Source organism: Nelumbo lutea, chromosome 1 (genome assembly GCF_056320005.1).
Source record: "Nelumbo lutea isolate HS-2025 chromosome 1, American lotus-T2T, whole genome shotgun sequence".
NCBI lineage: Eukaryota > Viridiplantae > Streptophyta > Magnoliopsida > Proteales > Nelumbonaceae > Nelumbo > Nelumbo lutea.
The window spans coordinates 106,541,542-106,566,927 of NC_142684.1; the positions used below are offsets into that span (position 1 = coordinate 106,541,542).

The 25,386-nt window shown below is 41.2% G+C and overlaps 1 protein-coding gene, 3 non-coding genes and 2 pseudogenes across 5 annotated transcripts; 3 read left to right on the top strand and 3 right to left on the bottom strand.

Moving 5' to 3' along the window:
• Window positions 1-10,910: 10,910 nt before the first annotated feature.
• LOC148876622 (aspartyl protease AED3-like) lies at window positions 10,911-12,448 on the top strand. Its single transcript, XM_088981377.1, has one exon. The coding sequence runs from the start codon at window positions 10,949-10,951 to the stop codon at window positions 12,278-12,280; it is 1,332 nt and encodes a 443-aa protein (XP_088837503.1). The 5' UTR covers window positions 10,911-10,948; the 3' UTR covers window positions 12,281-12,448.
• Window positions 12,449-12,872: 424 nt separating this feature from the next.
• On the bottom strand, window positions 12,873-12,944 carry TRNAE-UUC (transfer RNA glutamic acid (anticodon UUC)). The gene has a single exon. It is a non-coding gene; the product is annotated as a tRNA-Glu (tRNA).
• Window positions 12,945-13,435: 491 nt separating this feature from the next.
• LOC148876624 (tyrosine decarboxylase-like) lies at window positions 13,436-14,953 on the top strand (annotated as a pseudogene). The gene has a single exon (XR_016104857.1). The product of XR_016104857.1 is annotated as a tyrosine decarboxylase-like (transcript).
• Window positions 14,954-16,273: 1,320 nt separating this feature from the next.
• Window positions 16,274-18,561, top strand: LOC148876625 (glucose-6-phosphate/phosphate translocator 2, chloroplastic pseudogene; annotated as a pseudogene).
• A 682-nt stretch (window positions 18,562-19,243) lies between these two features.
• Window positions 19,244-19,315, bottom strand: TRNAE-UUC (transfer RNA glutamic acid (anticodon UUC)). Its single transcript has one exon. It is a non-coding gene; the product is annotated as a tRNA-Glu (tRNA).
• Window positions 19,316-19,382: 67 nt separating this feature from the next.
• TRNAE-UUC (transfer RNA glutamic acid (anticodon UUC)) lies at window positions 19,383-19,454 on the bottom strand. The gene has a single exon. It is a non-coding gene; the product is annotated as a tRNA-Glu (tRNA).
• Window positions 19,455-25,386: the final 5,932 nt, after the last annotated feature.

Consider the following 25,386-nt stretch of genomic DNA (forward strand, 5'->3'; position numbering starts at 1 on the left):
TGAACAAGCACAACTCAATCCTGTACTCAGATTCTCAATTAGTCGTGAAAACTCTTAAGAAGCAACACGATCTAACGTGGCATCTTTGTGTTTCTCTAGTTCAAGTTTTGTATATATTAATCGTGTTTTTAATGTTCCAGCTCATGAACTTGCAAAATGGTATAAAACATCTCAGCAGGAACATATTTCTCTCTCTCATTACCCCTGTTTTCTTCCTCCCATCCAATATTTTGTATCCTTTTGCTAATTAATACATTTGCCTTTAACTTTCAAAAAAAAGTTGTAAGGGGTGACGAGAGGCTTTCCCATATTGTTCAATTTTTTGTTTTCCTAGGCACATCTTGCTCTTTTGCCTGCTGAAGTCTGTCTATGATGTTGCAAATGGTTTGGTGAAAAGTTGGATTTCTAGGGAGATGCTGTAAATTGTCGTGTGCATTCACTTTTCCTTTTCTTTTTTTTTTTTTTTTATCCATGGAAAGATGCAAGTTGAGGCAAATGGCATATCTAAAGCATCTTTATACTATGCCCAATTCTCAGAGAATGGACATCCCAAAGAAAATCAGAAGTTTTGACACTATCACCACTAATTGAATCAGTGACCAGGCTATTTCTCTCCTAAATGATGTAAGCAAATGGGACATGGTACTATAGTCCAAGGAATCCAAACATGACAAATAGAAAAGCTTGTGGTTTTTTGTATTCATGGAATACTATTAACATGTGAGATTGACCTGGTGGCATGTGATCATTTTCTTGGCCACCCACTTGACTTTATCTGAACCTAAATTTCTCTTAGGCTATGTTTTGTTTGATGGAAAAGGTGAGGAAAAGAAAGGAAAGATAGGGAAATTCATACAAGGTTTGTAAAGATTTTTCTGCATTTTCTTTTCTTTCCCTACTTTTTCCTTCAAACCAAACACAGTCTTAAGGAAATTCCCTCTCACATATAGGAATCTTATTTCTTAAGTGATTTCAAGTAGGTTTTAGTAGGTTCACAGGAGGGGTTGTCTCTTTCTTGATTTTAGTATCATAGAGTTGCACATATACGAATCTTATTTCTTAACTGATTTCACGTAGGTTTTAGTAGGTTCACAAGAGGGATTGTCTTTTTCTTGATTTTAATATCAGAGTTGCACATATATATAACTGATAAAGAAGAGTGAAAGTAATGCAGACTCTCGAAAGAGAAATATGGAGTACGCTGAGTGTGGCGTTTGTTGTCGTTGTTGTTCTTGTGTCGTCTGTGTGTATGTGGTGAAATTCTCTCCCAAATCGTGAGTTTCTTTTTTCTCCTTTCGAGTGTATGCTTTTTTACTCCATCAGCGAGGAGATCGGAGGTTTTGTGGTTGTAGACATCTTAACTTTTCCCTGGCCAGTGATATTAATTGGATGATCAGGCAGTCTGATTTTGCTTTCAGGTTTGAAGAGATTGTTGTCACCATTCATGTGTAATATCTGGCTTGGGTTATTAATTAGATGATTTATTTTGCTCAATTTAACTATTGTTTATTATTTTTCTCCTTAGAGGGTGCTCTACTTGTATGAATTTTTTGAATGACAAAGAAAACTAGGTAGGTGTTTGGCATTGGTGCTGTGAATATTACACCGTTTTTTCATAAAAGCGGTACTGGGCATGTGGAGTTGTAAGGAAAACGGTGCTTATTTTTATTTGGAACTAGTGTTGTCACATAGATTATTTTTTGACAGCACTGGTTTTGTTTGGTACCAGTACTGGCAGCAGCGTTTTCAATATTGATCTACATTATTCAATGTCAAGATTTTTAAGGTATGGTGTAGAATGACATTCTTTTTCTTTTGAAAAAATGATATCAAACAAGAGGACGTTGTTTAAAGCACCACTTGATATAATGGCATCATTTTCTCAAAAAATGGCATCAATGCTAAACACCACTTAGGTTAACGAACAAGATATTTCTGTATGTGTGTGATGACTTTAATTCACTTTCCTTTCATTAAGTGCTATAATAAGGGGACAATACTTGGTGCACTGAAAAATCTCAGGCTGTAGCCAGTCCACTCCTCTCAAGATCCATCCTGGATTTCCTGGGCCAGCATTGCATTGGGTGATGGTCCCTGTTCTTGTTATAATACAATTTGTACATGTACTTTCTGCTTGTGTTGCATGTGCCAACTCCAATTCCCACAGAATGCACCCTAGAAGCGCCCCACCGGCACATCTGCCCTAGCATTTGGAACATTTTCCATATTTACGAGGGAGGGAGGGGGGAGATGTTGGGGATATGCTTGTGGGCTTCATTTGAATTCCAATTTTATTTTAGTTCTTATGGATATATATATTTTAGGCTTCACTGCTTCACAGGGCTCAAGTGGGGCTGTTGTATGAAAACCTCACCTCTCAGATTGGCCTTATGTTGCAGGGTGGGCAGTCCATTCCAGGTGGGTTGGGCTGCTTGTTGCCACCCTTGTTCTTGCCTATTTCTGAAACCAAAATCCCATTTTTTTCCCTTGGTGAAACACTGCCACCATAATTCTAGCCTCCCACATACATTATCTCCCCCAATGTTTTAAAAACCAACCTAGAGGCCAAACTGTTTTTGCCTCTGGGTCGTAAGTCACCGGTTTTTGCCTCTGGGTCGCAAGTCATCGGTTCGATCGGCTGAGTCGAACATATATATGTATTAGATATATTTATATACATACATATATATGCGTATATATAATGTATAAATATGTTTTAGATATGTTATATGTTTTTCACGAAAATAGCAGGGCAAGGCCTCTATGGACACCTTGGGATTTATAAATCTCGAAAAGTTACCCAAAATAAAAAAGATCACTCCAATTGATCATCAGAGTGCAAATTATAGCCTCCAAAAGTTTGTATTTATTTAGTATACAACCCGCAACCCAATCATCGGATCGAATGGATCAATGGTCAAACCAACCGGATCAAACGGTTCTTAATCAAATCAATGATTTTTAACCATCTAACAAGTCTTGACTAAATCGGATCTGAAATCGTGACTGGATAACGGTTTAAATGGTTCGACCGACCGAATCAATGGCAGATCGAAAACATTGCTCTCCCCTGCCTAATACCCCACTTCCTTACTTTTAAATTTCAAGATATTTAATTGGAAAGATACAAGTGAAGATGTTTGAGCTAGGGACAACAGAAAGGACAAGGAAAATGCCTTCTTATGTTTTCTAACGTAGAAGACCATCACTAGGGGAATCCAAAGGGTACAAGTTAGGACATCTACTGCATATGTGGAATCTAGCCAGTCTTAAGACCTTTGCAGTATTTCCTTGTAAAGTTCAATTTTAAGTTTTCCATATTTTCTTTTAGTTTATGGTGAAATCTAGTCTAGTTCCAAAATAAATATGAAGTAATGTGGAAACCAAGCTTATTGTATGCAAGAAATTTAAAATTAATTTTCTACAATGGAATTTCTAAGTGCAAATGGATGCTTATTAAGCCATACTTTTGCTATTTGATCATATATACAGGTATTAAGTGTTTTTATTGATCTTATAACATTTTGCATATCTGGACACAGTAGTTATTCTTATTATCTTTAAGGTATTAGCAGCAGTTGGAAGTCTGTCATTTCATTCTGATATGGTTGGCATGTTTATGATGTCTTAGAAACTTCATTCTACTCTATACATACATGGCTATGTTCTCGAATGAATGCTTGTATTGCATTCCAGCTATATATAAAATAGTCTCCAGTCTGTTTGTATTTCATTGCACCATCCAGTTACCATAACAGAATGTGCTGGGAAGTGTGAGAAACTAGTGCATATATCAATTATGCTCAGTTTATTGTCAGAGTTGTTGATGATACTTGATCCTGCACATTGTACCATCTCTTGTCACTTTTGGGTTTTATATTTCTTCATCCCTAGTCGTGCCATTATGGATCTCACAAGTGTTGTATTCATAAATATTTGTCCAAATTCTTGTAAAATCTAGGGATTGGCGCCTTTGCTCTGGGCTGGGTTTACTTCTCCAGACAGGCAGAAGTGAACAAAGGTGTTACCAGTTATTGTTCTTTGTGGTGTCTGTAAACTTGTGAATTGAAGGAGCTCCCACCATCCATTAATCGTTTTGTCATCGATATCATCCCCAGCGTTTACATATGTGTAAGGAATTTATTAGCTTGGAAAAGAGGAGTGGTCTGATAATAGTTGAATCGTTGTTGAGTTGTGCCACTAACGCCAAATTGAAGATGGAGCTTAGATCTGATAGAGAAGCGCAATAATTGACCTCTTCTTTTCGGTTTCTTGAGGTAGTACAACCCCCCCTCCCTGGTTCAAGGCGACGTCCTTATTCCTTGCGATAATGAGACTGAATTCTCACCCGTGACTAATTGAGGCTCTGCGGAGAAAACCGACAGAGGAAGGTTTGTCCTCATCTTTGTTGTCTGTTTTTCCATTACTATTAGAAATTCGGAATATACATGCTTCGTTGCCGAGTCCGGATCTGCTCCTCACAGTGGGACGTGCCTGTACGGTGCGCTGCGTGAGGACTGAGGAGCAGATTCCAAATCGTCATTGCCATCTCTGTACTGACTGACACAGCAATTCTACCGCGTTTAGTCTTGGTCTCGTTAATAGACCAATCACGGAAAGGCACGGCATACTGACCAGTGGGGTTACAGATGACATGGATTAAGTATACTGTGATCCAATGCAGAACTCTGAATTACATCCCCGGTAGTCCCCTATAAATAGCATCTTGTCCGTGAATTTAACATCAATTTATGATCAGAATTTATCGCCAAACGATGGGCCTAGAAAATTCTGACACCGCACTGATCAGTCATTCTTCGCATTTTGATGTCGCACCATGTTGTCATCCCTAAATGAGACATAGAGGTATGGAGCTGATGTGGTAAATAGTGATTAGCCTGGCTTTTCGAGTGGAACTGTAGGTGCTTCGAATTACTTGGACTGAACAGGCGGAAGCGGGGTGGCAATGGGTATCCTACAGTCAGATCTCAGAACTGTAGGTGATTGGCCCGACATGCCTGACCTCTATTAGCAGGGATGTTTTTCTGATTTATTTCTTCTAGCTGCTTCTCTAATGAATCTTTTGCGACAAAATAAACCAAAACAGGGCAAAAAGAAAGCCTGGGTGAACAAATTTTGGAGATTTGGAACCAATCATATAAACAGGCATTAAAGACATTTAAGGCACATTTTGGGCTGTGTCTCACAGGCACATCCACCCTGCACTAAAAACATCTCCCGTGAATATTCACTAATAAGTATGAAAATATTCCCAATACATGGTAGGATGTGTATGTGATGTGCCAGTAATGTATCAGGTGTTAGGAGCTGATCCGGTCTCGTACCCTGAGGCCTGAGGGCATTAAAGGCATTTAAGGCACATTTTGGGTCCGAAACTACGTATATCAACCCTGGACTCGTCCCTGATATAACCCGGACAAAAAATTGGGCTGTGTCTGGATAAACATGGACCCGAACCGGTGATACTTGATACCACTAATGAGACAAGGGAGTGTGGTGAACTGAAATGGGACTGTAATCTGGCCATCAGTGGCATATCGAGAATTACACGTTGGATCCAAGCACGTGAAATCTTATTGTAACCCGTGACCGACCGCATCTCGTGTTTGGAGTGAGATGTATAGACAAAATGGCAAAAGAGTTTGATCAGAAGACAAGAAGGTTCACGGGAATGTTAGTATGCTACATCGCCAGCACCACCGCTTAAAATAACGAAATAACCTTTTATTTGTCCAGAATTCACCTATGCACCACTCCTTCCTCAAACTCAGATTTTAAACAGATATTTTGAGTGATATAGGTAGGAGAGGATGATTTAGGGGGTGTTTGGCATCATTTATACCTTTTAACAAATTGGCCACGATTTTAGAATTCGATAAAAAAAACTTGCATATGTTGAGCCCGTTTGAGAGGATTTATGTAGTGATCGACTTGCATTGATTGAACAGCTTTTGAGAAGTTGATTATTGGGTTCATGTAAATTTGTTTTCGGCTTTTAGATTTTTATCAAATAGGGTTTATGACTTTTTAGCTTTCATGGATTATGCAGCATTAGAAGCCACTTCTTGAAAACCCTCCAAAGAGGCATTTTATATCGTTTGGTGCCAATTAGTGCTATATTTGGTGAATAAATGGTTGTTAGCATGTGTTTATTGTAAGTGCTTATTTTAATAACCATTTAAGATTGTTTAGTGATCCACTTGCCAAATCATTTATTAGGGTGGAAATGTTTGGTGAGCTATTTTCCCCACAAATGTTTATGTTCTCATAAATGTCAATTTTAGCCCTCACTTCTAATGGTGTGCGATCTAGATACTCTCAGTTGGAAGATGATTCGAACTCTAGTTATGCGACGAGCTAGACCAAGCTGCAAAATAATAGATCAGAGAACCCGGGGTGGCTAACCCGGCAAGGTCGCTCTGATGCTTAAGTCAATTTTATAATGTGGATGTAAGCTGAATACTTGAATTATTAAATGCTAGTGAGTAAATAATCATGCATACATTTGTCTTGGGGTTTGATGTCCTTATATAGTGGAGTGATCGTGGACCTTACGAAAGAGCTTCGGGATCTCTGGGTTGTATGGATAAGATATGTTCCGATTTTGAAGGAGAGCAATGCGTTAGTTGATAAGGTTTATCGTTTTCCTCCATTTCAGGAGGAGCTAGGATGAGTCTCATCGTGATCCCGAGAAATTTGAGATCCATTGGAGAGGCTTTTGGAGTCAATTATGTGGTGTTTCGGCTCTTTAGCTCCGAACTAGTACTTCGATTCTTTAGTCCTGAACTGGATTGAGTGTCGAGGTGGGTTTTGGGCCGAGGTGACTGAATATTCGAGCTCCAAATGTTGCGAACTGGGTTCCTTTGGCTAAGTTGTCACCCCTCGAGCAGATCGCATCTACATGAACCCTTCTCACTAGGTCATGCCAAATCACCCTTCATCAACTTCACTTATACTTATAAACAATGCTTTCACAAATTAATATAACATATTATACATTTCAATAAAAAATCACCACATCACCACATCATGACACATGAGAGCCAATGTGGAGTACCATGAGGACCCAAATAATAATAATAATAATAATAATAATAATAATAATAATAATAGACACATCACAAAAATGCAAAGAGAAATTTACCAAAAAATAGGATAATAATTCTAATTCATATTACTAATAAAGAAATAACTGAAATTTCGGATTAATAAAAAAGTGTAAAACACATCACAAAAATCAACAAGAATGTAATCACAATATTCATATTAAAAATCAGAAAACACAAAAATGTGTGTAATATTCAACAACAATATGCAGGAACATATTTTATTCACATTAAAGTTCCAAAAAAATGAAGCAAAATTCAGAATATGCAATAACATAACAAAATGAATTCTAATAATTACATATTATTTGTGTAATATTCAACAAAAATGAGAAAAAAAATCATACATATTCATACAAACAATTGTAGAACAAAACACATATACAACATGCATTATTTTTTTATTTCATATCACTGAAAATAAAAAAAAATGTATTTCACTAAAATACACAAGAAAAGATAAAAAAAAAAAGTCAAAACGCCCAAAGTAGTAGGATTGGGGAGGCCACTTACCCATTTTTTTTTCATTTTTGTTAAAATTTTCCTAGGTAAATGATGCTCTTCAGCTTTCTCATGTTCTTTTGGCTCAATCACTTTCCTAGGTAAGTTGCTAATTTTTAATATTTTGCCATTTTTACCCTTTGGGCCCAATGAGGTTGCAAGGAGAGGAGAAACTCTTGAGTCCTAATTGTAGGTATTTTTGATCGTTTGGATTTTTAGCATTTACTCTCCACTTGGGAAACTCAACTTTCTCAAGTAAAAAAGGGTATTAATTATCGGGTTAAATGATACTAAGGACAAAATCTTTATGGTAGGTCCCGCAAGAATAAAAAAAGTCAATATATTGGTCAATGAAACCACAGTTCCATTTGACCAATTTTCCCCATTAGGTTAATCAAACGGGACCTAATGCTCTCTTTGGCTGCTAGGAAAGAATCAGATGAGAAAGGATGGGCTAAGAAAAGATAGGATGAGAAAAGAAAATTTATTTTCTCATTTTGGCAACTTATGTTTGGTTGGCGAGACCAATTATCCTACAAAATTTGTTTTCTAGTGTTTGATTGCTAAGAAAATTTGCAAGATGCTTGATTTCATTCTCCTTTGATAAATCTATACATTCTCTGACTCTACAATACAAACCTCAAAACCTTGAATATTATTAATCGAAACTTGCCATGTGGCATATTGACATGGCATATTATTGATCAAAACTTCCCACATGGCATGCTAACATGGCAAACTTAAAAAGCCCTGAATATTGAAAACTTGGCCTATTCATAGTATTAAGTTAATAGACATAAAATGTCCTACAATTGCAAAATCATTTAACACAAATGTCATAAGTAGTTCCCCTACATTTCTTGCAAGCAAACAACTGCACAAAAGTGATATAAACACTAAACTGATTATCGAAACAAAAATTACCATTGTTGTGAATGGGGTTCATTTGACTTCCTCGCCTTTGTGTAAATACCCTTTCCATGGGTCCTAGGTATTTCCAACTATTGGGTGTTGGGGTATTGGATCTATAATATGTTGGTACCATTGCAACTGAAATATTGTTTCTTCATAGGTGCTATATGAGCAAAAAATTATTTCACTAAATCTATGCACCTGGACATTACATTTTGCCCATGTGAAGTAAATTCTTAGTTGACTGTCTTTAAACACAACATAATATTTTGCCTAAACATACAAACGCATTCCATCCATGTGAAGTAAATTCCTGACAAACAATCATGTCTTACCACTAACATGAAGAGAGGGAAAAAGCATGAAAAATGAGAAGAAATAAATCGTCGGGGTTTGGGGGTTATAGATCTAGTCTTACCTTGATCGGATATTGATTGAAACATTGCTAGAGATTCAATTGTTCTTGAGGTAGGAGATCGGCTTCTATTAGGGCAAAGCTGTGTCCACACCGTTCTAACAACCATTTTCATCCTTGCATTGAGAATATTTTCTCATAAAATAAAGGATACAAGCATGGAGATACTCTCAATGCAAGGCAGTAAAGGGTGCTCGAACTGGCTTTGCCGTGACTGAAGCCGAACGGTTGAGGTAGGGAGGCAATGAGAAGATGCTTTAGCCTTTAGTCAAGAGAGCCCAATATTTTTTTTTCCAATAGTGAGGTCGCACAATTTCAACCTGACCCCGCATCCCAAGTTTTTTGGGAACTCACATCCCACGAGTTCTCATTCCATCGCGGCAACCAAACACTTGAAAAATAAGAAACTATGAGAATATTCTCATTTACCCATCCCAGTCGCAGCAACCAAATGGACTGTAAGGGTTAAAGAATCTTTGGTAAAGTGGAATTAGAAATGACTATACCGGAGACTTGGAATGATGAGTTTGGTTGTGCACTTGTAGCCCTTTGCTTTCAAGAAAAATTTGCATTGGTGTCCCATATAACAGGCCTCGTTGAAGAAGAGTTCGCATTGGCGCCCCACAACCCATCCCTACCATGTTTTGGGAATATCTCCCTGTGACAAGTAGGGAAGAGGTGCATGTGGGGTGCACTTTGGAGATCACATTGCCACCCCACATGCACATCTCAGTGTGTATTCGAAACATCTTCCATACTTGTAATGGGGAGATGTTCCCAATACATGGGTGGAAGGTGTTATGGGCTGCTAATCTGACCTCCACACTCTGTGCGGGGTGAATCTAAACTATTTGAAGAGAGATAACATCTGTGCCCCACAGAGTGCATCCCATAGGCACCTTACAGCACATCCGAACCATGCATTGAGAACATTTCCCAATGACAAGTATGAGAGATGTTTCAAATGCACACTCAGATGCATGTGTGGGGTGCGTTGAATGGCATGCAAATGTGAATTCATTTGAAGAAGGGTGACTTCAAATTTATCATATGTTTGTATTGTACTAGACCAATGAAACAATCAGGAAGGTGCCAACCAACCAGCCGGTTGGTAAGGCCTCATGCCGGTCATAGCGGAGATTTGAGATCGAATCCCGCCTATTGGGGGATGGGCTACCCCCACTATGAGACCAATGAGACGAGATCACATTAGCGTCCCACAGGCACATCTGAACATGCATTCAAAACATCTCCCATACCTGTTGTTGGTAGATGTTTCAAATACACAGATGGGATGTGTTGTGGGGTATTGTGGCATTGTGGGGCGCTGATGTGAATTCCATTGAGACCTAGACATCGGCTGAGATTTTTTTATTGTATATCACGGACATGGTTATTATTTACCGGCAATGTGAGGAATTGGGAGCTGCTCCTCACATAGTGTGTGCCTTGCACCAACCTCACAGCCACATCCCATCTTGGGAACATCTCCCCATCAATAATAAATTCAAGGATGGGAGATGTTCCCGATGTACAGCGAGAACATGCTGTGAGGTGCACATTGTGACGAGCATATCCAGACTCCAATGTGAAACTGTTAATCACATGCCACATTCTCAGTGAATCTCCCACCTATGAATATGAACTCTGGACCTCTTACCCATAATAACTCTGCCCACATTTACTCATAACACACTACTCCCGTAAATTAGGAACATCTCCCTCTGTATAATAATGTAGAAGGATGAGATATTCTCGTGTGGGTAGGGTTTTTGTGGGCAGGAGATCTGGACTCGGAATATCGAGCCATCACCAAAACGCCAATGCTTCCCTTCAAAATTCCCCAAATTGAGGAAACCCGTTTGTTCTTTTCGGGTACGTAAAAATAATGCAAGGGGTATTATCGTAACTTAGGTCACAACAGGTTTCTTATATAATCGTTTTTCCCACCTCCCAAATTCCAAATCCGATATAACCCGGTTGTCTCCGAGTCATGGTCATGGCTTTATCCACTCTATCCTCATCGTTCCTCCTCTCTCTTCTTCTTTTCTCGGCAACCCACGCCTTCGACCCCTGTTCTTCCTCCTCCTCCCCGTCGGCCGACTCGGAACTTTCGGTCTTCCACATCTACGGCAAATGTTCGCCGTTCTCCACACCCAAGCGCGAGTCCTGGGTCGACACTGTCATCAACATGGCTACCAAGGACCCGGAGCGAGTCACCTACCTATCCAGTCTAGTGTCACGCAAGGCCACCTCGGTCCCCATTGCTTCGGGTCAGCAAGCCATGAACATCGGTAACTATGTGGTCCGAGTCAAAATCGGCACCCCGGGTCAGGTCATGTTCATGGTCATCGACACCAGCAACGACGCTGCCTGGGTACCATGCTCCGGCTGTAGCGGCTGCTCCAACACCGTCTTCACCCCCAACACATCTTCCACGTTCGGGTCCATGGACTGCAAGATGCCGGAATGTGCTCAGGTCCGAGGCATGTCTTGTCCCACCGCCGATTCCAGCCCATGCCTCTTTAACCAGACCTACGGCGGCGATTCCTCCTTCTCCGCTACGCTCTCCCAAGACTCGCTGAGTCTGGCAACGGACGTTGTGCCCAACTTCGCTTTTGGATGCATCAATGCCGTTTCTGGTGGGTCAGTTCCACCTCAAGGCTTACTGGGCCTGGGGCGTGGGTCCATGTCATTGCTCTCACAAACCCAGTCACTGTACTCGGGTGTATTCTCCTACTGCTTACCCAGCTTCAAGTCCTACTATTTCTCAGGTTCATTGAAACTAGGCCCATTGGGTCAGCCGAAGAGCATCAGGACCACACCTCTTCTCCGTAACCCACACAGGCCATCATTATACTACGTCAATCTCACCGGAATCAGCGTAGGTAAGGTTCTGGTCCCGGTGGCGCCGGAGCTTCTGGCATTTGATCCAAACACCGGGGCAGGCACCATAATTGACTCGGGTACGGTTATAACCCGATTTGTACAATCCGTGTACACGGCCATTCGAGATGAATTCCGGAAACAAATAAATGCACCCATATCGTCCCTCGGGGCATTTGATACTTGTTTTAAGACGACATATGAAGCCGAAAAGCCGGCGGTGACATTGCATTTTACGGGGATGGACTTGACTCTGCCGACGGAGAACACATTGATACACAGCAGCGCCGGGTCGCTGACGTGCCTGGCCATGGCAGCAGCTCCGAATAATGTGAACACGGTGTTGAACGTCATAGCTAACCTGCAGCAGCAGAACCTTAGGGTTCTCTTTGATGTCCCTAATTCCCGCTTGGGAATTGCTCGTGAACTCTGTAACTAGTCCTCTCTCTCTCTCTCTCTGGCCTTTTTTAGTCTTGGACTCTTTAATGGGTGGGCCTGGGCCTGGGCCGGCTTTGTACTCTCTCTGTACTCTGAAGAAGTAATTTGTAATTCCCAGTTTTTATGATAAATTGTAAGGTAGAAGGCAATAAATTAAAGCTTTTGAAGATGATAGATTCCGTAATTGTCGATTTGTTATGGAGCACTAACGGAAAGATGAGAAAGGGGTTCTACTTAAATCTGCTGCTCTAATGGAGCTATAATCAGAGACAGAATGGGCCTACATAGAGAGTTCAAATTATGTAACACTTATCTGATCAATCCATGGCTTTTGAAAAGTCTAATCAATCTATGGCTTCAAAAGGATTTGGGCCCACTTAGGCTGTGTTTGGTTTGGAGGAATTGTATAAGTTTCCCTACCTTTCCCTTCAAACCAAACATAGCTTTAAAAATGCGAAAAGCAGGTAAAAGCCAAAAAATCGAATTTTTGTTGCCCGAAATAGAACCCAGATCTTCTAATTCGATCAAACAATCTATGTACAGTATCACTTCAAAAGGGAGTCAGGCTTGAGAAAGCCAAAAACTTTAAAAGCTTCCGTTGCCGGGAATCGAACCCGGGTCTCCTGGGTGAAAGCCAGACATCCTAACCGCTGGACGACAACGGACCACATGCTTCTCATCCGATCGATGTATTACTTCAAGGACTAAATACACCAGACTGAAGCTAAAATGTGAAATTCCGTTGCCGTCAATCGAACCCGGTCTCCTGGGTGAAAGCCAGACATCTTTAACCGCTGGACGACAACGGATGACAACGTTTTAATTTGATCAATACGAGAGAAATTGAATTGAATTCACTAAAAAAAGGGGTAAATTATAAGAACCCATATACTATGGAGTCAGTGATAAAGACTCCACTTTCTTGGGGTTCGCATCTGCCCCCCAAACGTCCCACGAAACCTAGGCGTGACGCGTGTTATGACACACGCGCACTAGGATGACTCGTGCGGTCTCTATTTCATGCCGTTTGTATCACATCCTTTATTTCCTTCTCGCCCAAAAGGGTTTCTTCTCCCATTCTGGCTATTCTTTCTCCTATTCTACTGTGAACTGAAACCCTTGGCGCCCCCTTTCGTAATCCACCCACCGGAGATGAACTCTTTCGAGTTCCACCGGCCGATGTCGACGGCCATACAAACGACAAGAAGGTAGTGTCTCTGGTTTTCTCGGCGAAATGCTTAGCACTGGATTTAATGTCGATGGGTTCAACTGGATGTCATCGCCGAAGGCCACAGAGTTGGAGTGCATAGTCATGGATTGGATTGGCTTGGCAAGGTGCTTAAGCTCCCCAAGTCTTTCCTCTTCTCTGGAAACGGTGGTGGTGTGCTACAAGGGACTACCTGCGAAGCCATCCTGTGCACGCTCATGGTAGCCAGAGGTCGGATGTTGAACAGAATTGGTAGAGGGAAGTTGGTGGTTTATGAATCAGATCAGACCCACTGTGCACTCCAGAAAGCTGCCTAGATTGCAGGGATCTTTCCAAACAACTTCTGTGCCGTTGCAACGAGTAAGGCCACCTCATTCGGGCTGGCCCTCGAGTCTCTTCAGTCTGCAATCCAAGCAGATATACAAGCTGGGCTCATCCCATTATTCCTCTGTGCTCCTGTCGGTACTACATCGTCAACAGCCGTCGACCCAATTGCTCCTCTATGCGCAGTGGCCAAAGAGTATGGAGTTTGGGTTCACATCGACGCAACATACGCCGGAAGTGCATGCATATGTCCTGAGTTCAGACACTTCATTGATGAGGTAGAGGATGCAGACTCGTTCGGTTTCAATGCACACAAGTGGTTCTTCACCACTCTCGATTGTTGCTGCCCTTGGGTCAAGGACCATAGCGCTCTTGTTAAGACCCTGTAAACCAGTCTCGAGTATTTGAGGAACAAAGCTACTGAATCAAAGCAAGTGATAGACTACAAAGACTGGCAAATAGCCCTCAGTTGTCGATTCCAAGCCATGAAGTTCTGGATTGTGCTTCGGAGCTATGGTGTGGCCAACCTAAGAAATTTCCTTCGGACCCACGTGAAAATGGATAAGCACTTCAAAGAGAAGGTAACCATGGACAAGAGGTTTGAGATTGTGGTGCCAAGGAATTTCGCGATTGTATGCTTCCGGCTGCTATCGCCGCCGGTGAAGGATCATGAGGATGAGACGTTCAGGCAATTGTCGGAGTTGGAACGTGCAAACGAGATCAACCGTAAGTTCTGGAGTCGATCAACTCGGCTGGGCGCATATACATGACGCATGCGGTGGTTGGGGGTGTTTACATGATCAGGTTCGCCGTTGGTGCAAGCCTTACGGAGGGCCGCCATGTGAACTTGGCATGGAAGGTAGTGCAGGAACATGCAGAGGCCACTCTCAAAGCGTGCTGATGGAGGTGGCGACCTGCGACCACCACTCCGTATTCATGGAGTTGAGGGTTTAATTCAAACTTACGAAAATAAAGAGTAAGACCCAAGAAAAAAAATAAAAGAAATTAATTACTTGGGTTCATTAATTTTGTTCGTATTCATCATCCGTAATTTTTTTTCTTAAATTTCTTTTGTATCTATCAAATCATCTACATTGAATTGTTTCTACTGTGAAATTATCAAATTATTATTGATTTTACAACAACAATTCTTAATACTCTCTCTCTCTCCGCTTGTATGGCCGCCGACATCGGCCGATGGAACTCAAAAGAGTTTATCTCCGATGGGTGGATTACGAAAGGGGGCATCAAGGGTTTCATTTCACAGTAGAATAGGAGAAAGAATAGCCAGAACGGGAGAAGAAACCCTTTTGGGCGAGAAGGAATTAACGGACGTGATTCAAACGGCGTGAAATAGAGACCGCACGAGTCATCCTAGTGCGCGTCTGTCATGACACGCGTCGCGCCTAGGTTTCGTGGGACGTTTCTGGGGGGGGGACAGATTTGAACCCCTTTTTTTGCGACACAGACGTTGCCACAAATACCCCTTTTAGCCGCTAAGTAAGACGACGAAAAGCATTAAATTATCGAAATTAAATTTTCTCTATTTTTTGCCATTTTCTCTTAAAACGAAATGGCCCGTTTGATTTCCGAAAAACAGCGGGATGAGAAGAATGGGATGAGAAATGATGAAATGAGAAAGGAAGAATTTATTTTCTCATTTTTTTGGTCCATGAGTATGCTTTTAGCTTCTGGTTGATGAGATGAAGGGATGAAAAAATATTGCAGAACTGGAACAAAATCATGCGGCTAGGAACAGATTTGGAACAAATCCATGGCAAAAACTCCAAATCTGGAGTAAACACGTCTCTGGCCAGATCTAGAGTGGCGAAATTAAACCAGAGATCTAAAGACGAAGACAATAGCATGTCCTTACCTTTGTTGGAAAAACACATGTCACTGAAAAATGACCATCGGAAATGTTCTTCCATTGGAGAAGACGAAGACAATAACCGCCGAAAACAAAGACATAACTTGTCCTTCCTGTCCTTGTCTTTGTTGGAGAAGACGAAGGCAATAACCATAGGAAACATTACCTTCGCCGGAGAAGATGAAGACAATAACCTGTCCTTGCTATTTTTGCCAAAGAAGACGAAAACAATAACCACCGAAAACATTATCTTTGCCAGAGATAAAGGATACAAGTGGTCAGAGTTCAGACCATTGCAGAGGTGGGAGATGAAAACAGTCCACCCCTCGATAAAATTTCCTTACTGTTGTCACACGACTTTCAATTCTCAGTGGGATCACACTTATTTGGTGAGACCCCACATCCCATATTTTGATAATGCTATTCTCATTCCATCGTAGCATCTCTCCCAAAACAATCACGAATATTTTTATTTTCTCATTCAGGTCACGTGAACCAAACAGACTGTAAATTGGTTCAAAAATACCTTTAATACTAACACAAACACCGCCGCCACCTCCTCCACCCCCACCGCAACCGAAGCGTTGATTACAATGCGCACCCATTACTTTTTGCTCCCTTTTGAGTGCAAAGCGTATAAAGTCGATCGGTCATAACCAATAGACGCCGACATCGAAATCCCCAACAAGAAGGTTCAGTCGGCAACAATTCAGAAGCTGAAAATTGGTATCTACTTTGCAACTTGGTGGGTTCTAAACGTTGTTTTCATTATCTACAACAAGAAATTAAAGTCCTGAACGTCTTTCCGTATCAATGGCTCACCTCCACCCCCTGTGCCTCACAACTGGATCGCTGAGGCGCATGCCATAGGTCATTTTGCAGCCACAATTAGCATGTCGATAGTTGTCGTCCCGTTCACTCATATCATCTGAACCTGCTGTTAGTGTCTTGTTTCAAGGATTCTCTTTAGGTGAAACGTTCCTAGTGCCGGTTTATTTGTCTCTTGTGCCGATTATCGGTGGCTGTATTCCGAAAGATTTTCTCAAAGAGAGGGATGGAGGGGAAGTCCCTCAGTGGCATCACTCTCTCTTGATTAGACTTGGCAATAAGTTGATCCAACCCGAACCCGATTCAATTCAATCCGAAAAAACAAGGTTAGGGTCTCATATTTAGCTATTTTAATGCAAGAATGACCCAACTTGACACGACCTAGAAAAAATTGGATTGGATTGGGTTGGTCATGGGTCATGACCAAGTTTTTTTATTTTATATTGGATTGGATTGGATTGGATTGTAAAGTCTAATTGGGACTATTTTTGCATTGTTAGAAGTTTTCATTATTTAATATTTTTTTTAGTTTTTACTTTTTATTGTTTACTCTTTTAAATGTTCAAACTTTTTTATTTTATATTTGAAATTTTAAGGTTAATTCTTTAATTTTAGCATTTTTCATGTAGTTTTTCTTTATATATTTTTTTAATTTCAGTTATTTTTTGGGATGAACCCAATTGACCCATGATCAACCTTAACCTGAACATTTAAGGTAGGGTCTAGCATTTGATAACCCAACCCAAAATACCTTGACCCAACCCGAACCCGATTCACCCAACCCAATTGCTAAGTCTACTCTTGATTCTCACACCTTTTGCCATTGCTGTAGAGGGTCCACATATGTGGGAAGGCTTGTAAAGAGCACTCTCTAAAAATGGACCTAATTTCATATGGTGGGTGGCAACCAAAGTGTGTTCTACCACCTATACAATCAAGTATGGGATGATATCTCCCCCGTTGACATTTATTATTGGCAATACTATGAAGTGGATATTGTCATTATCTCTTCTATCATCATCGTCCACACACCTTCTGTTAGAGTGGTGGGTACAAAAGGACGAAGTCATCGAAAAATAGCTTTCAAAATTCGATTTCGATTTCGAGATTTATCATAATCGAATTGAATTCGGATAATTAAAATATTTAAGATTGAATTTGAATATCTATAGCTAATTGGATTCGAATTCAATTATAAATTGATTCGATTTGATAAATATGTGAGGTTAATCGATTATTTAATTTATATATATAACATATAAAATATTTAAATATTTTATATAATTTATATTTACAATAATTAAATTATATAAATAACTTATATATTTATATACTTTATATAAATAAAATATTTATTTTATATATTTATTAATTATCTAAAATAATTAATTAATCAAATTCGAATCAAATCAAATATTTAAATATTAATTTTCAATATCCATCAGATATCAAATTTTTTAATCGGATTTGAATTCAGATATTGCTTGAGAAAATGGTGCTGCTGATAAGCACTGTATTTTGAGAAAACGATGCTTTTTTTTGTTTGGAATTATTGCTATTAGGTAGGATGTTTCCTGGAGCAACAACAACTTTTTCTATTTGGTACCAATGCTCCAAGAAACATTTTCTGCATTGTAACTCATTATCCAATGCCACATCACTGCCCCATTGGCAATAGCGAGCTGTAGCTCCAAAAAGTGCCAAATTTGGCATTGCTCCAGGCCATGCCTTCCTGATTTCCAAGGCGTGACTTAGAATACCATTTTCTATAGAAAACCGGTTCCAAACAAATGATTGTTTTTTGGAACACCATTTTTCCAATGTGGCATTGATAACAATGATGCCTAATAGACGCAGATTCAATGTGAATTCAATCTATTTACATCCCTATTTGTAGGGGTTAGGTCACTGGAAAATACACTTATTTGATGTTCCAAGCAAGACCCATGATATGCTTAGGGAAGAGCGTGGCATTCCTACAGATGAAGCAAGTAAGTGGTGGCCAGTGTTCTATGGTGGTTCTAGGTTTCCCGATGAGGGAGAAACATTGTGAACTAGTTGTTGTCATATTTAACGTTGAAAATGAAATGTGGTTTCCGGTGAGGATCGAAGAAATAGGAGGGGTCGGATAACACTAAGTTGGGAGGTGTTATGATTTCATAAATTATAGAAAAGGTTAAAATAAAATACTTATAAAAACCTCCTTTATAATTTTATTTTAGTAAAAATTTCTCTCTATTTTTGAAAAATTCAATAAATACCTCCCTTTTGTCAATGACAGATCGAAAACATTAAGTAGGATTTTTTTTTCTAAAATATCCATTTTACCCTTTTACAAATTACTGTGCACCTATTTTTCAAAATGCAGGTCTTTGTCACTGATTCCATAATACAGGGGGTCTTTATAAATTACCCAAAAAAAAATTTAAAAATGAGATATAAACAAAAAAAAAATTGAAAAATTCTGATGCCGGTAATTGAACCAGGGTCTCTTGGGTGAAAGCCAGACATCCTAACCTCTGGACGCCAATGGATTACATACAGGGTTTTTGAAATCAATTCAAGGAACTTGAGCCCACAAGAATGAAGATAAAAATGTAAAATTCTGTTGCCAAGAATCGAACCCGGTTTCCTGGGTGAAAGAGAGACATCCTAACCGGTGAACGACAACGGAGTACAAGTTTTTGATTTGATCAGGAAATTGAATCCATTAAACCAAAGCCTAAAACAAAAATTTCCGTTGCCGGGAATCGAACCCGGGTCTCCTGGGTGAAAGCCAGATATCCTAACCGCTGGACGACAACGGATTACTAATTAATGTTTCGAACAAAGTAACTGAAATTGATTCTACTAACTGAAACTAAAAATGTAAAATTCCGTTGCCGGGAATCGAACCCGGGTCTCCTGGGTGAAAGCCAGATATCCTAACCGCTGGACGACAACGGATTGTTGACATTCACTCCTACATAAATTTCTATGGAGTCCATGATATTGGCTATCATAACTTTGACCAATCTCATCCATGTGAATTATGTTTTATGATACCAACCACAGGTTGAGTGGAAATAATTCATTCATTTGATTCGTAATTAGAATGGTCTATTCCCATAGTTTATTTGGTTCAAACAGGAATGAAAATGAAAATTAGAATCAAAATGAGATTTTATTCTCAAGGGAGGAGTAGGGAATGACCATTACCTCGAATGGGAGAATGTCATTCCAACAGAAATGGGAATGGGATTCTGATTCTACCTACCCAAATAGTTGGAATCATTATAGCCTATTTTGATTCCAATTCCAATCCCCTATTCCTATAAACCAAATTGGAACTAAGTCTTTCCCGTATCATCTTAAGGTTGCGTTTGGTTTGAAAGAAAATGTACCAAAAAGAATGGAAAGGTATGGAAACTTATATAGACTCCATTTCAATCCAAACTTTTCCCTTCCTATACAAGTTTCCTACCTTTCCATTCCTTGCCCTACTGTCTCTTTCAAACCAAACATAGCCTAAAGGCAAGGTTCAAAATATCGATACATATCGGTTGATATGTACCATATCAGAAGCTTCCCGATACACTCCTATAGAGGGTGTATCAGGGTTTTGACTGGTTTAGGGGGTGGATGGACCTTAAACTGGCCCCTTTGAACCAAATTTGGAAAAAAAATTACCGATACGCCTCTACCGACGTATCAGGTATATCGATATTTTGAACCTTGCCTAAAGGTACTTGAAGGTTAAAACAAATTTATCCAAAATTTAAATGTCACATAAATTATAGATGGCAGTTTCTGCCTACCTGCCAACTACTCACTCGAATAGTATGTTTCCGCTTAGTTTGAAAAAAAATAGATTTTGGGTTAGGAAAGAGTTTTGAGAATATACAATCCATACAACGACTAATAGGGTATGGTAATAGGCTAAACCCGATTCTCTTGATCTATAAAATATCCTTTAGTGCATTTAATTAAATTACCAATACACAATGGTATACACACATACACGTTTTAGATTGGAAACCTTAAGACTTCCTCATCTAGTATTCCCTCTCTATGTGATCTATGTGATCTCTGTAGTTGGCCATTGGTCCTCCGCCGTTACAATCAAATAATTGGAGAGATTTTGATGTTTATTCATATAATTTTTGCTTATATATTGCTTATATAAAACATTAAAATAGATATGGGTTCAATTTAGATTGGTTCCAACCCAAACCCATTGACAACCATATTTTTATCTTCTATCAATGGGCTATATATTGGTTCAATCCAATATAAATCCATTATGGGTGGATCAGGTCCAATCTAATCCAATAAATACTTTGGACCGTTAAGTCTACACTGGTCCAATTCAATATGTCTTATTGGTCTATTCAATCTGTCCAAATTGATTTTGATTTGGATGGGGTCCAATCCAAAATTTGTCCATTGTCACCCCTAGGGTCAAGGGAGGGTTTTGCACTTTCATGTGAAAGAAGGGCTTGAATTCTATAAATCTAATTCAATAAGGTTTTGGAGAGAATATGGGTTGGGAGGTTAGAGCAAGGTTTTAAAAAGCTAAAGGTGTAGTTGAAGTACACATATCTATAAAATTAATTAAGAAAAAATAATTAAAGTTTGTAAATTGATGAAAATAACATATAATATACTAAATTAAAATGATAGAAGGTACATGTTCGGGTCATGGCTGAGCTGGCCTTAGGAGACACGTGGCCGCCCAATCATCACCCGGTCACCCCGACCACAATAACACAACCAGGCCAACTCCGTGGCCCCGAGCACACTATGCTATTACTGTAACCCCCTGTCTTATCCTTTCAGCCACATCAGCTACACATCACGCAAATAAGCAGAACTACAAATAGGAGGAGGAACGAGGACAACTCCACTGGGGAATAGGACTCTATCTCAAAGACCTTGGCGGTTAACCTCATCTCGACAACCCCGGAAGCCCAATCTGAACAGGGCACAGACCTTCGGCTATATAGAGGTATTCTCCACTCAAGGTAAGGGATTTCAATTTTCTTGCACCCATACTATTACTTTGCTCGGACCAACACCCTTATTGCTCGGCCTGACCATCAACTACATTCTACTGACTTGAGCGTCAGAGTGCCTACCCGGGGATAACTTCTCGAGTCTTTGACTTCTCTTTCTTGATCATAGGTCTTGAAGCGTGGTTTCTTCCTTCCACCTCGATACCACCTTATTAGCAAGGATTATCTGATTGCCTTCCTCGGTTTGTGCACCACCTTGGATCGAGCAGCATTAGATTGGCGTCGTCTGTGGAAAACACATAAAAAACCTTTCCTAAAATCTTTTCTCCCCTACCGCATAATCAAGAAAGCGATCAAGATGCCCAAGAATCAGTCTAAAATATCAACATGTCGATCCCCATCTCAGGAGTCTCGATATCGTTGCCCTCTATCAAGAAATACCATAGCCTCTAGCCTCAATTGATCCTACATAGTTCCGGGCAATGCAAGAGAAGGTCGACAAGATCTTCATGATAATGCAGACGCTAGGATCCGTGGCACTGCCCAGCCAAGCCGTCCCCCCTCATGCCTTGACGCGTCCAAAGGATGATCCTCGCACCGAGGACCCCAAAATGTGTCAGCCGGACAAAAGGGTAGCGCAATTGGACCCTGAGAAGAAAGACACGATAAGGAAGTCCGCCTCCATAGCTCACTCTCGCGAGCCCGACAACCGCAATAAAATGCATCAAACTACGTAGATTCCTGCTAAAGAGAGGCTTGGCAAGCAGACACCACCTCGTGTGGTCTCTGTTGCTGAGTTCAGCTTTGTGATTGACCGCTCCGCACAGCCCAAGGAGAGAACCACCTGTATTGCGGTCCCGGACAATAGGGATGCCAAGATCTGGGAGCTCTGACAACGCTTAGAGGACTTAGAGTGCAACCAAGTTTAGATAAGCACTACATCGCATGCAAATCAGTCTATGCAGCCAGCTACACCAACTGCCAAGGAACCACCGTTTGCCCAAGAGATCGTGGACGAGGTGCCTCCCATAGGACGACGGAAACCTTAGCTCGATAAGCATGACGGGAATACCGACCACACTAACCACATTGAAGAACTGAAGGCTCAACTGATGTTGCATGGATCCTCCAAGGGCCTGATGTGCAAAGCCTTAGTGGCCACCCTCACGGGTCCAGTCCTAACTTGGTATTCCTCTCTACCTCTACATTCTAAAGTGTCGTGGGAGCAATTGGAGTCCCAATTCTGAGCACAATTCATGGCAAGCCAAAAGCATTGGAAGACTTCGGCCAACCTTATGGAAGTACGGCAGAGGAAGACAAAATCTCTCAGAGACTACCTAGTGAAATTCAACAAAGAAGTACTATAGGCCAGGAACCTAAATTAGTCTGTGGATGTCACTGGTATTCAGCACGGGCTCCACCCCTCGCCTTTCAATTTCTCCATATCCAAGAACTCTCCCTAAACATTAGCCGCACTAATGAATCATGCCCAAAAGTACATCAATGTGAAAGAAGCACATGCACAACTATGGGTCAAGGAAGAAAGGCTTGACAAGAAGAGAAGCAACACAAAGGAGCAGAAGTCAGAGAGATCAGATCGGGACTATAAGAGGTAGGATCACCGGCCTGACTATAGACCACAGATACCGCCGCCGACCTATCGGAACTTCACGCTGTTGAACACACCATGGTCTGAAGTTCTGATGCAAATCCGTGACCGCAGTTATGTCTGGTGGCCTAAAAAGATGAATACATAAGGCAACAAGATGAACTGTGACAAATATTGTGAATTCCATAGGGACCACGACCACGATACGGACAACTATTTCAACCTCCATAACCACATCGAGGACCTAATCAGGCACGGGTACCTCGGCAGATTCATCAGTAAGAATGAGAAGCCAACCAGGAAGAACTGTGCATAGAGAATGCTCGATCACTACCCATCCACGTGATATTAGGAGGGATCGCTATAGGAGGAGAGAGCAACACAGGGCACAAGAAATATGCGCGGCTGTGCGAGGTTGACAACCAAGGACAAAAGAAGAGACAAGATGATCTGGTCACCTTCATAGAGGATGACCTCTGAGGGTGCAAACCCCACACGATGATGCCCTAGTGATCATGGTTGAGGTAGCCAACTTTGAGGTGCGGTGAATCCTGTTTGATACAAGCAGCTCAACTGACGTTCTCTTCGAAGAAGCATTCGACAAGCTTGACATCAACAGGAGTCGTCTCACCCCATCAACACTCCCTTGATGGGTTTCTCCGGGGAGTCCCTCATGCCAACCGTGAGAATATCCCTTCCCCTTCTGATTGGAGATGGTGACATCACCACAATGGCCGTGGTAGACTATTGTGGTTTGCTGCCCAACTTCTTACAATGCCATCCTCGGCAGATCGACCCTCAATGCTCTACGAGCCTCTGTCTCCACCTTCTACCTCGTGGTAAAAATCCCAACCTAGTATGGCATGGGAGTAGCATGTGGGGACCAGAGGACTGCACGACAATGTTATTTGACCTCCTCCTGAGGATTGCACCAAGCCACGGAAAAACTGATGGCTAAAGCGTACCATCTACGGGACGGGGTGAAGATGCAGCTCGACCAACTTGTTGAAGACCTCATCTAGGTGCCGCTCAATGAGGAAGACCCCGAGAGGACAGTCCAGGCGGCTCTCTCCTGGATGACCATCTCTGGGAGGAACTAGTACAACTATTGAGGGACCACGCCGATGTGTTCACTTGGTCGGAAGTGGACATGTTGAGGTTTGACCCCGAGGTAATCACGCATCGCCTGAATGCTGATCCACGCTACCGACCTATCAAATAAAAGAAAAGGAGTTTTGCTACAGAACGATGGAAAGTGATCACCGAAGAAGTGCAAAAGTTGTTCGACGCCGACTTCATTCAGGAAGTAAAATACCCCGACTGGTTATGCCAACCTAAAAGAAGTCTTCGACACCCTCAAGAAGTACCAGATGAAGCCGAACCCAACCAAATGCGTCGTTGGGGTCGGTCTGGCAAATTCCTAGGGTTTATGGTGACACAAAGGGGAATTGAAGCCAATTTAGAGAAAATACAAGCCATCCTTGTTATGCAATCACCCTGAACTCACAAGGAAGTGCAACACCTCACCGGAAGAATAGCTACCCTTAGCAGAATCATGTCCAAATCTGCAGACCAGTGCTTGCCTTTCTTCAAAGCTCTTAAACGTCCAAAGGACTTCCAATGGATTGAGGAATGTGAATGGTCCTTTCAAGAACTAAAACAGTATTTGAGCTCGCTAACTCTCATCACCAAATTGAGCTAGGGGATGAACTGTTGCTCTACCTCTCGGCTAGGGACGAGGTCATTAGCTCGGTGCTGGTCAAAGAGGAAGACCGGGTGTAGAGGCCGGTCTACTACACCAGCAAGGTCCTCGGCAATGCAGAAACCCAGTACTCCAACCTAAAGAAAATGACCATGGTGTTGGTCACCTCGACGAGAAAGCTAAGGACATACTTCTAGGTCCATAGCATTCGGGTTCTCACTGACCAGCTCCTCAAGTAGATTCTCTAGAGGCCGGAAGCATCTAGCCGCCTAATCAAGTGGATCATGGAGCTAAGTGAGTTCGACATCGATTATGCACCCTAGTGCACGATCAAAGCTCAATCCTTGGTTGACTTCATTGCTGAATGCACCTTCACCACTAAGGACCCGACCCACCACCACAAGTATGGACTTTGCAAGTGGATGACTCATCAAATCAGCAAGGCAGCGGGGCCGACCTCATCTGCCTCGGCCCAAATAGAACGATGTTGGATTATGCTCTTAGGTTTGAGTTTAAAGCAACAAACAATAAAGTTGAGTATGAGGCCCTGATCGTCGCCTCACTCGGGGAATT

What these genes read in the sequence shown, in the direction of transcription:
- LOC148876622 (XM_088981377.1), top strand. Translation starts at nt 10,949, where the DNA reads ATGGTCATGGCTTTATCCACTCTATCCTCATCGTTCCTCCTCTCTCTT.